Source organism: Perna viridis, chromosome 7 (genome assembly GCF_037379345.1).
Source record: "Perna viridis isolate PV_CMFRI_1.1 ecotype Kerala chromosome 7, ASM3737934v1, whole genome shotgun sequence".
Taxonomy (NCBI): domain Eukaryota; kingdom Metazoa; phylum Mollusca; class Bivalvia; order Mytilida; family Mytilidae; genus Perna; species Perna viridis.
In genome coordinates, this window is record NC_142451.1 from 37,189,338 (window position 1) to 37,204,621 (window position 15,284).

General features: G+C 30.5%; 1 protein-coding gene across 1 annotated transcript; it reads left to right on the top strand.

The window, feature by feature from the left end:
• Positions 1 to 302: 302 nt before the first annotated feature.
• On the top strand, positions 303 to 15,006 carry LOC148612538 (tektin-like protein 1). Its single transcript, XM_088594090.1, has 6 exons — positions 303 to 832; positions 5,800 to 5,904; positions 7,224 to 7,610; positions 9,405 to 9,500; positions 11,506 to 11,619; positions 11,915 to 15,006. Exons 1-6 carry the CDS (start codon positions 458 to 460, stop codon positions 12,098 to 12,100), a joined length of 1,263 nt encoding a protein of 420 aa, XP_088450216.1. The 5' UTR covers positions 303 to 457; the 3' UTR covers positions 12,101 to 15,006.
• Positions 15,007 to 15,284: the final 278 nt, after the last annotated feature.

The window sequence follows — 15,284 nt, forward strand, 5'->3', positions numbered from 1 at the left end:
TAGGCCATTTCACATTTTTTTTATTATTTCAGTATACGTCATTTGTGAAGAATATCGGTGCTTACGTCTGTTTCTATAGCTTTATTTCACAAGAGATAAAAAATACAAGATCCCTTTGCGATAACCCTTTATGGGACCTCAATTGTAACACGAGGAGTAAAATAACTGAATATTTACAAATTATTTCATGACTGTCCTCATTTTATATTTTGTAAATTAACAGTTGACAAAAATATTTGACAGGGCAAGAATATGAATGTTTAAAAAAAATTCTCTTCCGGAAGTCAATACTTAAACCGGAAATACAAATGATTGTGTTTCCAAGAGCAACGATTACAGGTGGACGACGCCATAGGATTTCAAACTTCACACTTTCGTTAATTAACATCGCGTTAGGTGAAGTTACGTCGTCTTGAATTCTTGTTTTATGATAGATACGTAGTTAAGAAACAAAAATATGCTTGGAACAAAAGCTGCCACCGCTATAGGACCTGAAGCATGGAGAAATTCAACTTTAAAAGGAATAAAACTTTCACAAACAGTTGTCAACAAAAGTGATAAAGCATGTGATGTTGGGCGATCTTTAGATCCATTGCCACATTTAAGGGACACAGTAGCTCAATTAAGTAACGATGAAATCCATAGATACGCTCGTGAGGTTAGAGCAGTTGTAGCTAAACTTAGAGAAAGCCTTCTTGAAACCAACGAGGAAATAAAGTCCTTAACCAGAGGGAAAGAGGCCCTTGAAAAAGCTATCGAGCACACAAGAAAAGATATCAGACTGAATAAAGATAGTAAAGAGGTTAGAATGTCAAGACCACTAAGAGAAAAGGTAAATCACTGCGTAAAAATGGTGTGATTTGATCCTTAAGTGTTTTATGGTCTTTCTGTACACGTCCAGTTTTGTATTGCAGTTTCACAATCACATGATTGAACACATTGACAATCAACATTAACACATGCTTCACCATCAAGTTTGCATATTACTGATTTAGAAAAGTCATAACACACATTATTATTTTTGTTACACACATCATTTCTTGATTTATTTTGTCATTTGCTGATGAGTACACTGTAGTCATCAATGTTGTGACAGAATGTTGTAAGAAGCAAATGTATATTTAGTGAATTTGTTTCAATATATATGTATATATAGAAGGAATAATACAATATTTTTGTTCAAAAAGATAATTCTTACCAAGCAACAGTTAGTTCCATAAAAAATTCAGCTTACTTGATTAAAAAGGCATTCTATCTAGTGATAAAAATAAGTGAGCACCAGCACACACTTTTGCCATTACATTCAACCCAAATAGATATATCAGTGGATGCTACCCTTTTTCATACTTGTAGTCTCCTTTTTTATGTATGAGAGCAAATGTTAAAGTAAGTTTAAACAGGTAAGGTATTTTTGCCAAAAAATATAAGTTCAATTTTTTTTACAAATATAGCACTATTTGTCATGTTTTTTTAACTATAAACTTTATAGTAAAGTAAAAGTAAAGGTTATTTAAACTGAATTCTTGAAATTTGTAAAAAGAAAATAACTGAAGTAATTACTAACCAGTTGGTTGCATGGCTTTTTCATTTGAAGTTATTGCATTATGATAAATTTATGATTAAGTCCTCCACTCTATGCATTCTATCAAAACTGGAAATGAAGAACTGTAAACATACTGATTTTCCTGGTTGCTAATTTTCGCAGATCTAGCAAAGCGAACATATTCGCAGGTACCAATTTTCACGGTTTAAAAAAAAAACTGGTATTACATATTGTTAAAAATCAATTTTATCAATAGTGAAAATTAGTACACTGTGAAAAATTAATACATGTACCTTAACTGTAAGTTACAATTACATTTGTAATTACATTGTACACCTGTACATGTAGTTATACTCTACACATGTATTTACACGTATTTTGCTATTCCTGATATCCAATGGTCATGCAGATAATGTATTATTAGTTATTGTACATTTGAATGAGAGCAGTTTTAATTCTGTAAAACTTAAGTTACAAATACATTTGTAAGTGTATGCATTGAAATATGATAGTTCTGTACATTTAATTGCTCTTCAATCTTGCTTTCTCTGTTAACTGTATTGAATAATTTTCTGTATGTGGTCTTTCAAGTTTACAATATATATGTACATTGTATTTGATTGATAAATTTAAAAATTTGCTATTTAATTGCATTTTGTCATTTAAATGTAGATTAAAGCAATTGCATAATGTTTAGTTTTTTTAAAAATGTTTAAAATTTATAAATGAAAATGTTGACTCAGAAACTGGCAACAAATTTGATTTGTCACTTACTTGTTTACTTGTTTAAATTATTGGATAGCTTAATTGTTCATCCATCAATGTACAAAAATGTATACATAATTCAGTGTTCTGGAGTTTTCAAAATTTTAGGTTTCCACAAGAAAGTTCTAATGAAGATGAACTTTTCGACACTTGAATTTTGCTTTCTAAACTCACCAAATCTTTTAAAAAATTCAAGTTTTCCACTGGCCAAAGGAAAAGTTGGGCATGAAAATCAGCTTTCCTACACCAAAATTGCACTTGTACCAGGTGATGGGAAAGTAGAATCCTAGAACACTGAATAATTGTGCGCTCACATTCCTTTTTTTCAGTTTCACTTTTAAATGAAATGGAATGTGATCAGGTGCAATGAAAAATCAACAATAAAACTCCTGTATCATCATACATGTATCTTGAATGGTGGGTTAACTAAAAAAAAAAGTCTTCTTGCAACACATGAGGATAGTAATTCTTTAACCAGGGAAAGAGGTCCTAGAAAAAGCAAAAAAAATACATCCCAGAAAAGATGTCAGACTGAATGACGATAACTTTACTTTATACATGTTTTGTAAAGCCTCTTCTATTTCAGTGAAAAAATTTTCAATGTTATTACATTAAGTATAGTGTGATGTATACAAGTTGATATATCATATGTAACATTTGACCTCCATTCTCTCTTGTTTAGCATATAAAGTTAGTTTGTTGCTTTACCTTATTGGTTTTTTGCCACAGTAAAGTCTAAGTATATTTTGATAATTGGAAATCAATTGACAGCATCAATAATTAAGGCAATTCAAAACAAATACAGTTAATTTTGCAGTATTATGCTGAAAATTATTCACACATGTTAATGAAGCATGAAATAAACTATGCTAGCTGGTTCTATTTTACTCTGTTAGGTTCTAGTGTCTTGTTGAGGTGCTTATTTAATTTCTGTGAAACAAAATGGGGGAGGTGGATTTTATGACATCTTGTCACAGTTCTATAAGTTTGTAATACATGTGTTATTTTACGAATTATTACCCCCTAAAAAATGAAATTGTGAAGGGATACTTTCTTTGGCTTTGTGTCCATTACATTCCAAGTTCTTTTAATTAAAAAAAACATCATTTCTCAATAGATTTTGACCAAACTTCGTACCACTCACTCAAAGATATTATCTAAAACACTATTGATCTATTCAGTAAATTTTCAAACTTTAAGATAATGGGGAAGTTATGCTTCATGTTGCCTGTATGTACATGTATTCATGTTTGTCTTGTGTTTGTGTGTGTGTTTTTTTTTAAATTTGCATACTTGTCTTGTTTGCATATTTTCAGTTTCACTGTTCATGTAACTTTACACAAGCACCAAGATAGTATGGCAGTGTGATGTCATAGTTAATGCCATTATCAACCTTATCATGAAAAGAACAATTTAAGTTGTTATGTAACAATTAAATTAAGATGTTTTTATTTACACCAATCAATGTGGTTGTCATTTCCTCACTAGGTCTACAGCATTTTATATACAGTATTGTGAAACATTGAAATGGTTTGGCATAAATACAAAAAGATCATTGATCTGTATAAACTTTAAATATAAGCATTACTACAAATCCTATTGGAATATTTTTTAGATTACTTCGTTACTGTTTTGTTCCTGCTATAACAGTTCTACAATGTAGACAATAATTTTTTTTCATGAAAATTAGTATTTTATGCATTATTGTAAATGTACTAGATTGTGGTCTTTAGGTGGTTACTCTTCTCCCAACATCCTGTTACAGCTATATGTACATGTATCAAATACCCATACTTGTATATGTGCTTTGAAGTTTTAGATTTCAGTTCTCTCTTTTAAATAAGAAATTAGTTTGAAGAGAAGATAGATTTTTTTTTAAATTTATTTTAGCGTAACATACAACCAACTTTCACCTGTTAATTCCAAAAGTGGGAAAATGCAAGGTCTCAGTCCCTCGTTAATTCAGGTACAAGTATGAGGTAAATTGAAAGAAGAAATCATGTGGTTTTGATGAAATAAGAAATTAGTATTTAATTTGGAAGTAAGACATTTAGTATGCTTAAAAGTGAACTTTACAGCTTGCCATTATATTGTATACATACTAAAACTAATTTAATATCAGAAGAAACATGCTTTCTGATTGGACAAAAAAATTTGTCCCATCATCTCAAAAATCAAATTTTGTAATGTGACTTTTTTGAAGTATTGGTTTAGTTTATTTTATAATTACTTAAGGAATGACTTTCATATTTTTTTCGGTCTATTTGGAATAACATTAGTGTCCATGGTGTACACTAGAAAATATCCTGCTTTGTATGCTATTTAGTGTGACCATGTGATTAAGGTTATTTCTTCACAGACAATAAAAATATAAAAGTCATTCCTTTAGTAATTATAAAAAACTAGACTATTAAAAACACATATTTTATCTAATTAGTGCCATGTAGGTTTTCCAAAGCCATGTTGTGTTCAATTTCTCAAGGAAAAGGATTATCATTTCTTGGACAGACAAGTTAAAAATTTACTGTCAAATTCTCATTATAGACTTTTTATTTATATAACATTAAAAGGCATGAGGCCCAATATTGGTTCTATATTTTGATGGATTCTTTTATTTGCTTTTTGTATATTAATTGGATTTAAACCTGTATTTGGCTTATACTTTTGTAGGTATAGATACAACTTTGTTAGGTCTATTCAATTGAGTTGGTTGTTTTCAAAACATTACTGAATTAAATCATTTAACTGTCAAAATGCAAGTTTTCAATATTTACAAAGGCCTATCAAGCAGTAGAGACTTTAGAAAAGATATTTATCTACCATTGAATAATGAAAAGTTGCATTTCAGAACTGCAATGTCACAATTCAAAGTCCATAAAATTTTTGTAACTTCACTTCAGAGAATTTTTTTTATAAAAGCTGTTGAGTGACAACAATAAAAGGTTTAATGTACCTGTTCATATTTTCTTTGCATTCACTGCATAAATATTTTGATTTATAGTCACTTATGATAAAAAACATAGTAATTTAAAGTTATGTATCTCTATGAAACCATTAGAAACTAGAATTATTTTCTTTTATGCATAAATTACATTTAAAGAGAAAAAAAGGCAGAAACTTTTTGTGCTTTTTTATTACTGTTAATTCTAGATATGAATATATTTATACAGAGGTAAGAAAAATCTGCAAAACTGGGGTATTCCACATTTTATGACGAATGTACACTTTAACAAGTTGTAGGAAAAATTGTCTTGTAAATTGAAAACTACACTTTAAAAAATAAATTTATGCTTATTAATGTATATGAAACCACTGGAACTCATTTATTAATGTTAAACAAAGGAAAAAATATAAAAGTTATAATGCATGAATAGGTGACAAATTTATAGTTACATCCAAAGCATGGTTTAATGGTTTCCATAATATTTATATAAATATAAACTATTATACTATAAGTCCGTTATTGTCATAATTTTTATTTCTTTTTGTAGGAGCATGATGGAGCTGATGATTTATTAAGTGCAGAGAAGGCACATTTACTTAATTGTAAAAAGGCATTAGAAGCGCAGCTGAAGTCTGTACAACAACAGTTATTTGTAAGTTATATGAAAAAATATTAATTATTTCCCTTTATTGAGAACTTTCAGGATATTCACGTTTAATTGATTAAGGAGGTAGACCTAGGGTAAGGGACACAGCTCTTAAAAATCATTGGAACATTTGTATTCAGTAATTTACATCAATCTCATGTAAGCATCAAAGAAACATGGCTTGATTTCATTCTGATTCAAATGAAAGCTTGATAGGCTTTGGTGAATTGAATATAATTCAAACATATCATTGAGGTCTCACTAACCACTTCTAACGTTTCCATTACTTTACACATTAAAAAGTAATTTTCAAAGTTTCACTGTGAATTCACAGGACAAATGACATCTTAAAGTTGCATACCGTTATAAAGCTTGGAAAATAAGGCTTCCAAAATCATTATGCTAATGGTACAATGATTGTAGAAATTCTTCACAAAATTTACTTGAATAAATAATACTGAAAATCCACATTTTTACCTTTTCTGCTAATTGACTGCATGAAGGAAATTACTCACACATGTAAACAATATTCATGCACCTTTGTAGTTAATTACATATATGATTTTAAAGTACACATTCTCAGCTTTATTTTGACTACTTTTAATCCTAATACACACAAATAATGCACTTAAAATGCATATGTCTATGTTCAGTGTGTTTTTGGTACTACATAGGGGGTGGCTATTTGACACGAAAGTGGTTAGTGAGATCTGATTTCAATAGTTATGTCCCCTACCCTTGGTCTACCTCCTTAAACTGACCAAATATTGATGTCTTGTTATAAGCTTTATTAATTGCTATGCATAGAAAATATAAACTGAACAATTAATAACAAAGAAAAGTAAAAAAAAAATGAAAAAATGGATATCATGTCATGTACATAAGAACAATGTTTGGGCAGAATATACAGTTTCAGTACTTTTATTTAATTATATAAAAAATAAATTGAAGTAGTAACAAAATCCCACAATTCTTAGTCCAAATAATTATGCTGCCTTTCGAGGCTAATTTTATATTCCAAATGATTATGCTGCCTTTCGAGGCTAATTTTGTTTTGCTTGGCCCCTCATGCTACTGTGGCATACTTTTAACATCTGATTACAAAAATTCATCAGCAAACATAATGTTTGTTAGAGTAATCAAGGGAACCAAGGTTATAGCAACAGATGAAAGGAAAGTTGACAATTCTGAATGAAAAGTCATCACGTTTGTTGTAAAGTTCGGTCAATAGTTAGGCCATGAATTTATTCTTTCTCATTATATTCCTGCATATATATATGTCACTGATATATAATCTAAAAGCTGATATTTTTTCTTGTGATTAGGTATTAGATGCTGCAAGAAAAAGATTATTTGCAGTACTTCAAGAGAGATCCAGAGTTATGGATCTTCTCAACCACTCTCTGTCCTCCATTACTAATGTAAACAGTGCTGCATCAAATGCCATGTCATCATCTGGTATGCGCCGAAGTAAGAGTGTACAAGATGGCAGGTATTCTCGTATGGCCGTAAACCAACCTGATCCATTAGGTCCATACACACCTGAGGCAGACCAAGCTTTAGCAGATGCTGACGATGCCAGGGCTAGATCAGCTTACCTCAGGAGGGAGTTGCGTGAAGCTATTGATAGAACAGATAAACTACAGAAAGCCGCTCACAAATCTGTCAATGATGGTCTGACAAAGAAATTGGCAGAAACTGTCACATTGAAGGTATAAACAAAGCTCTCAAACTTTCCAATGATGGTTTGGCAAACAAGGTGTAAAAAAATTTAACTGTCTCAACACTATGCACTAACCATAATAGAGATATTTCTTAAATCAACTTTGAAAAATTGCATGGCAATTACTGCTTCATTTCCTGCCTTTAGTGAAAATTACTTTCACAAAGTGTTGACTGTTAGAGCAGCTGTTTTAAATTATGACTTTAAGATATGAAAAAAAAATATTTCTGCTTCAGATATTATAATTATCATTGAAGTTATTTTCTGAGTACTTTGCATAATGCTTAAATACCCTTGTAATTATTTCCTCATAAATGGTTCAGTTTTAAATAAGAAGCTTTCATTCTGAGTGTTTTCAATTACAAAAAAAAAGTTTAGTTTCATTTTCCCAATGTTTGCTATCAAATATTTTCCTTGGTTATTTATTTTAGATTTAAGCTAAAATTCAGTTTCAAGTGTAAAATTAAAAAAAAATGGAATTTAATTTACAACTGTTTTGAGGAGGTACTGGTTACAATAAATATTGTTCACATGCATTTGATTTGTATCATGAGGCTACTCAACTACAGAAAGATACACAAACCATCTTTTGTTAGTGTCAAAACAGCAACAATTGCACATTCAAGTATCCTTTTAATATTAGATAAATAACCCCCAGGTTCTGTGGATTGATAAAGGGATAGAATTTAAATTCTTGGAGATCAAGCCTCACAGGTATATTGAAAGGGAAAATGTAATCATTATCAAGTAGTGTAAATGTATATACCTTGAGTAGGCCAATATAGAGCATTCTTTACTTCCATCAGTGCATAGGTATACATACTTGGATGAATGTTAAATGCCCAAATGTGTATTCACAAACAAAAAATGTTTAAGGCCCTTTTAAAACCTTAATCCTGTACTTTTTACAGCCGATTCATCGCACAATAAAACTTCTTTATTACTCTTTTTTGTACAGGTTTGAATTGAGGTATGAAGTGATTGCTTTTAAGTCTTCAACATTTTTGATCACTTCTTTTGTCAATTTGTCAACAGATTGATTTTTCTGATGTTGATTTTATCTCTTTTACATACATCTCATGGGTGACAACCTATTTTATTGAAAAATTTCTCTATTAAGCTGACTGTGAACATCTGACAATGCTTCCTGATTTCCTATCAATCTTTATTGCATGCAATACCTCAAGTAAAGTTAACAATATCATTGACAAGCATGCATGCAAAAATACTAAAATTCAGATTTGTATTATGGAGGGTTTTTTTAAGAGGGGACACTTTTATTTGAAAAAAAAATAGGAATTCAATTGGACCTTTTCCAAACTAAATATTTCCTTGAGATTTAAAATCAATAATATTGAAAATAAGTATTCCTTACAGACACTTTTATGATGTTGTGGACACCCTGCATTTTCTGATGGGTTTTAAATACATGGACTACATGCCCTTTTCTGTCAATTTTTTGTCATGTAGTAGATGTTAATGGTTTCATGATGTGCCTTCAAATTTGCCTCTTATGTGCTAGAGTGCCCTTTTTTACCTGAATTTACCTCTTTTAAAATTGCAGGGAACACTAAAAATCAGTATTGTGTGAATGTACCCATCATTCATTTTGTTAGTGTTTTTTTTCTGCTTTTTAGTGATGAATAGGTTTGTTTGATTGCCATTACCACTATTGTCTTCCTCATGCTGATGTTTATTCAGTTAACAGTTTACGAGTTTGTATGTTAGCATAATTATTGTCTCTAAGCAACCTTATTCATTAGTTGTTTAATTCATATTTCAGCAACACCTAGGTGTCAGTTTAGGAGAAAATCGTCATGGTATGCACAGAGCTCAGAGATGGTATGATGCAACAGACAAGGCTAGAAGTTATACTCTGGTAGGTAACTGGGTAAAAACTATTTCATACAATGCAAATTCACAGAATACTGTGGAAGTACTATTGTTTGTTGGGTACTAATTTTCATGGTTTTCGTGGGAAAGCCAAACCACAAAATTTGGTTCCCAACAAAAAGGAGATTTCCATTGATATGTATACTGAAAACTTAAAAACTTAGAATCCTTGAACTTGTGTTTCTTCCCTAATCCATGAAAATTGGTATCCATGAATTAAAGTACTTTTACAGTAACTTTAGTTTTGAATTACAGAATATACCAATTTAAGCTTAATATGAAGAGATGTGATGTTTAGTTGAGACATTCTATACTGACACTATTCTATTTCTTTGCAATGTAACTATCAATGCTGTATAGTATATGAAAAACCCATAACACAGAACTTTGACGTCTTAATGATTAACACTCTTATCCAGAAATGATTAAATATATTAAAAAAAAGATATAGTGATACATGTATATGTTTTTTAAAGATCTACAAGAATTTAATATCCATTCAAACAACTGATGTAGTAATTAAGTCACTGTTTAGGTGATAAGAAGACTCAGTATTTCATGTTCTTGCACCCCATGCAAGTCCTTGTGTCAAAAGAATAGGCCTGCAGTAGCGCTAAGCTTGTCGTAAAAGGCGACTAAATAGTGCTCAGAAACCTAGCCGGGAGCTAGGTGCTTTGCCCACAGAGCAACTGGGATGTGTGCCCCAGGTGGTGGAATGGGGTACCCCTGGCATGTTACATGCTGGGGTTGTCAGGCTATACCCCAACAATCAATCAATCAATCATGTTCTTCTTGCTATTTGAAAATAAGGGAGATAACTTCAATTATCATGTTTGTTATTCAAAATAAGTTGTTGAACAGAGAGCAATATTATTAAATACAAAAAGATAAAAAGCAAGTGTAAAATATACCATGCAACTGATAATTCTACTGATTGAAGTTATCTCCTATTTGGAGTACCGTATGGCAGGTTACTTTGGCAGGTGTAAAATTCTGCAATTTTTAGACAAAAAGATATAAGAAAAATTTTGGCATATCTTATTTTGGTGGATGTAAGTGGTGCACAAAATACTTAAGTCCAGAATAAATATTTTGCAGAATTTATTTGGCATTTTTAGACATGCTGCAAAAATATGCCCTTGAGAAGCACCTCGCCAAAATTACCTGCTATATGGTATGTACATTGTCCATGTAAATGACTGCATATATAAACATACAAAGCCATTTTATAATAGACTAATAGGAGTTTGGTAAGTGACTTGAATGTATTTATTCTGTTTCGTTGATCATGACTCAGTTTCTTTTTTATTTACATTATTTCTTATGAAAGTCATCCTTTATTAAGGAGGTAGACCTAGGGTAAGAGACACAACTCTTACAAATCATTGGAATGTTTTTATTCAGCATTTTACATCAATCTCATGTAGGCATCAAAGTGACTTTGACTGATTTCATTCTGTTTCAAATGAAAGCTTGGTAGGCTTTGATGAAGTTGAATACGATACAAACAGATCACTGATTTCATGAGTTATGTCCCTTACCCTAGGTCTACCTCCTTAAAGAAGTTTTTTGTTCATATGCCAGTTTTAGAAAATGGATACCTGTTTACATAGCATAGAACTTCTGGTAAAGAACTACAATATCAAATGGTGCTTAGTGCATTTGTTCACTTTGCCAAATAGTTCCAATTCAAGATATTAAAAAGAGGATCAAATTAAAAGATTTTGATAATCATAGAATTAAAAAAAAAATAATGTTCTAATATTGGCAACATATCTACTGAGAAACTCTGATAAAATGAATGATAGCTGAAAACTAAGCAATGAACTTAGCACAGATCAATTTATACACTAAAAAATATTGAAATCTCATATATATTGAGAAGCAGAACATAAACTTACACTTTACATTCCTGTTTTTTCACCAGTTTCATTCCTTACCAAGTTGTCTAGAAGTATTACAAATCAGCAAACTAATTTTGACCATTTCAGGGTCCAGTAGCCAGTTCTGACTTGATGACCCGTGAAAGATTAGACAGACCTCTTGTCAAAGTGTTCCAGAGACATCCAGGAACACAGTTACCTGAAGCTCAGGAAATTATTAGGGTAAGTACTGTTTTAAGTCCAACTTAATAATATTTTTGGTTTTTGTTGACCATTCTAATTTCACAAAGATTTATTTTTTATTGAAGATTGAAGTTCAGAACACATATTCATCTTGATAAGAACCTTCCATAAAATATTGCAATCTTTTTATTATAAACAGAAATCTGTTATTAGATTAGATATAAAATATATATTATAAAATATTCACATCATTTAAATTCTTTCCCACTAGAATGTAAACTTTTTACTAAAAAAACTAAAAGTTGAACATTTTATGTATTTCTTTCATTTTCAGGGAGGAGATGGACTTCTCCAGTCTCTGACAGCCACAAGTAGAAATATTGGTCTCCTCAAACTCACACAACTCAAATTACGTAATGACATCAAGAGTAAGAGTGCTGCAGCTGGTATTGACGGAAGTATCATAAGAATGAGACGAAGCAAGTCAAACCATCGATGGACTCTCGGAGAGGCATTCTAGTGCAACAAAAATAGACATTTTGTTTTGTTATTTTTTCAAAGCTGCTTTCATAAATGCTTAATATTATAAACACGTTTTCATTGATTAATATGTTTGTTGTTATGAAATCAAAATTTTAGAACTTAGTTACGTTTTTTCACCAGTCTGTCCTGGTGTATTAAGTGTTAATAACACAAACAATATGAGTGTGTAATTTCAAAGTTGTTTAAACAGAGTATTCAAATATATTTATGTAATATATAACACTTTTTACATGTTAAAGTAATATTAAGCATAAGTTTACTACAGTATTTCATGTAAATGTTGAATCTTACACTATCATTATAAGAAGCACAATTTTAATTGGAGCATATTTTTTTGTCATTGGCTTGGATTTTGTGGAACTATATTTTGAAGTGACTGTAGTTAGTTGCACTTTGTAATGGGCAAACTAACAAAAGTCATTGAATGCTGGAGTTAGCCATTTGGTACAGGGTTTCTAAAAAAAGGAGTCATTGTTTATCATATAACCATGACATCATATATCTCACAGAAAACAGTATTGCTTCATATAACTGTCATCCATATGCTCAATTGTTCATCTCTCATTGTTTACAAGGGCTTACCATTTTCAGGTGATGCTCTAATAATATATTTTGTCAAATTCTGTTGTATTTTGAATTTATGAAATTATAACAAAAAAATTGATTCATAATGACTTTTTTGTTATTTTTACAAATGATTTGAACTGTTAGTTGTTGAGGCCAAAATTAAAAATTAAATCGGAAGATGAATCAGAGAATCCTGTCTTAACTGGACTGTATGTTTGGTTTTGTCAGTTGTTTGGTTTGCAAAGGGTTTTTAGTGTGAAGGTACTTCAAAGAATGGTCTGTTAAAACAGGTTCCTGCATTATTTTAGATCCAGATTAGGCTGGTTTCACTGTTTTTTAGGCTTTTGATGATGATATCCAAAAATACAACAGAATTTAATCATTATTGCTTGTTGACTGTGATACATTTTGTTGTTTTAGTGTCTTTTTTCTTTGTTTTGTTAATTGTTTAGTATTTTTTACACTTTTTATGTCAGATTAGTTGCTGCTGATTATATTTTTCGTAATTAGCTAATGTTAGATCAGTATTTTTATGGTGATCAAAAGGTGTTTGTTGAAGTATTAGAATTAGTCAGTATTGAAACAATTTACTGCTGTGGTTGTTCAGCTATTATAAAGGTTGTATGATGGTGTAGTTTTATATATCAAGCAGGGGCATTTCAGACTGTTTCTTTTTGAAATGATGCTTTTCAGTCATAAATTATAGTATTAAAGTTTATATGATAAACTATTTTTATTATTACAATGTAAATATGCAATTTACAGCTTAAATTGTCAAGGTTAATTCCGTTTATGCAAACTTTTGACACATTAGGAATTATAAAGATTTTTGAAGATTTAATTGGGATTGGAAGATTTTGGTTACATTTATTTTTGAAGGAGATACTTTGAATTCATAATTGAGAGGTTGGTGCAATTATAATGCATATGTAAGTAGGAGAGTTTAATTTTAAGGTTTTGACCTCTCAAATCTCCTTTAATTTCGGAAATATTACTTATGTTCTCAAGGAAAGGTATGATTGGGTACAGGATAAATCAAGGCCTGTTGTCTTGCCATGGGAAGAAAGATTTATACAAGGTAAATAAAAAAAATTAAGCAAACAAATTTTAGGTCTGTTTTTTATTGTAATGATTTTTTTACTTGATTTAAAATTTTCAAATCAAGCTGACAGTGATGCATGATACTGAGTTTGAAAACCTGTTCAGTATTCCTAGACCACCCAAATGATGGTAAAAACCCAAATATGAATCTCATTAATATCTTACTTGCAAGAATGTACTGGTATACATTTTGCAAACAGTTTATTTATAAGTGCTAGGCACACTAAACCAATTATTTTTTGCCAGCCAATTTTTGTGAGGAATCAGTCTTACGATAGTTTCAATTCTGTGATATATATATTTTTTGATTTGTTGATGTTAGCTCAGTCTTTTATAATTGAAAATACAAATTAAGTGTTGACTTTATTTACATGCCTATTGATTCTATTTGTCACTTATACTATGGCATTGTCTTTTTACCTTATAAGTAGTAGGTGCAGGAATACGTTGCTAGATCCTGGTAGCCAATGAACATGAATTAAAATGTTTATAATTGTAGTATTTGTTTTTGTGAAAGAATGAGCAGTGTTGTCATTTTGTGTGAGAGAAATATTTTTGGAGTGCTGTAAAGAAAGAAATAATTTTCAAATTACTGAGATCACTTTTGTATACTAATCTACTTAACTGCCGACATTCCACTTCTACATGTAGACAGCTTTGCATAGATTTTTATATATCAGTTCATAAGGCTTAATATAACTCAAACTTTAAGCAATTTTATTCAGTTATAATGAAACCTTCCTAACCATAATTTTTTTCTGCAAATACATGATAACTACCGGTAATAGATTAATTGCAAAAATGTTAGTTTACAGTATTAAACTATTATTTTCTCCTGAATCAATGGTTGAAAATTTGGCTTTAATACCATCATATCTCATCGGTTTGCTAAAATCACTAAATGATAGCAATAAATGATTTTGATTTTAAGTCAGAAATAATTTTGGAGAATTCTATTATACGAGATATTCCAAAAGGTTAGAATTCATTCTAGAATATTTTTTTTCCATATGTTTTCTTTTCATATGGTACTGTAGACATGTTTCTATGGTTCTATAAAGGTTTCACTGGACCACACTACTTGCTAGAGAATGATCAGTATTAGTTTGTTTTCATTGTAATGTTGTATGTTCACTGTTGTTTGATTAGGTTATTTTATGCACCTGAAGTATTGTTATCATGAGTGCTATACAAAATAAAGCATCAACCACTGTTTTTTAATGTGTTTTTGTTATACCCTCCGCTTTGAGTGGAGTGGTATACAGTGATTGGAAAGTCGACCTTTCTTTCAGTCAATACTTCCTTCCTTTCATACTTTGATTACACAGATTGGTACACATTTCTTATCTGTTCATCCTCCGGCACAATTGAATGGAATTGAATGAAAGTATCACAGAATCTAATCCCATTGTGCGCCTTCTGTTTTAGACTTTGATCTAAATCAATTTAGAGGTGCATGATATCTATTGGGTAGTGGGGGTATCAAATTATTG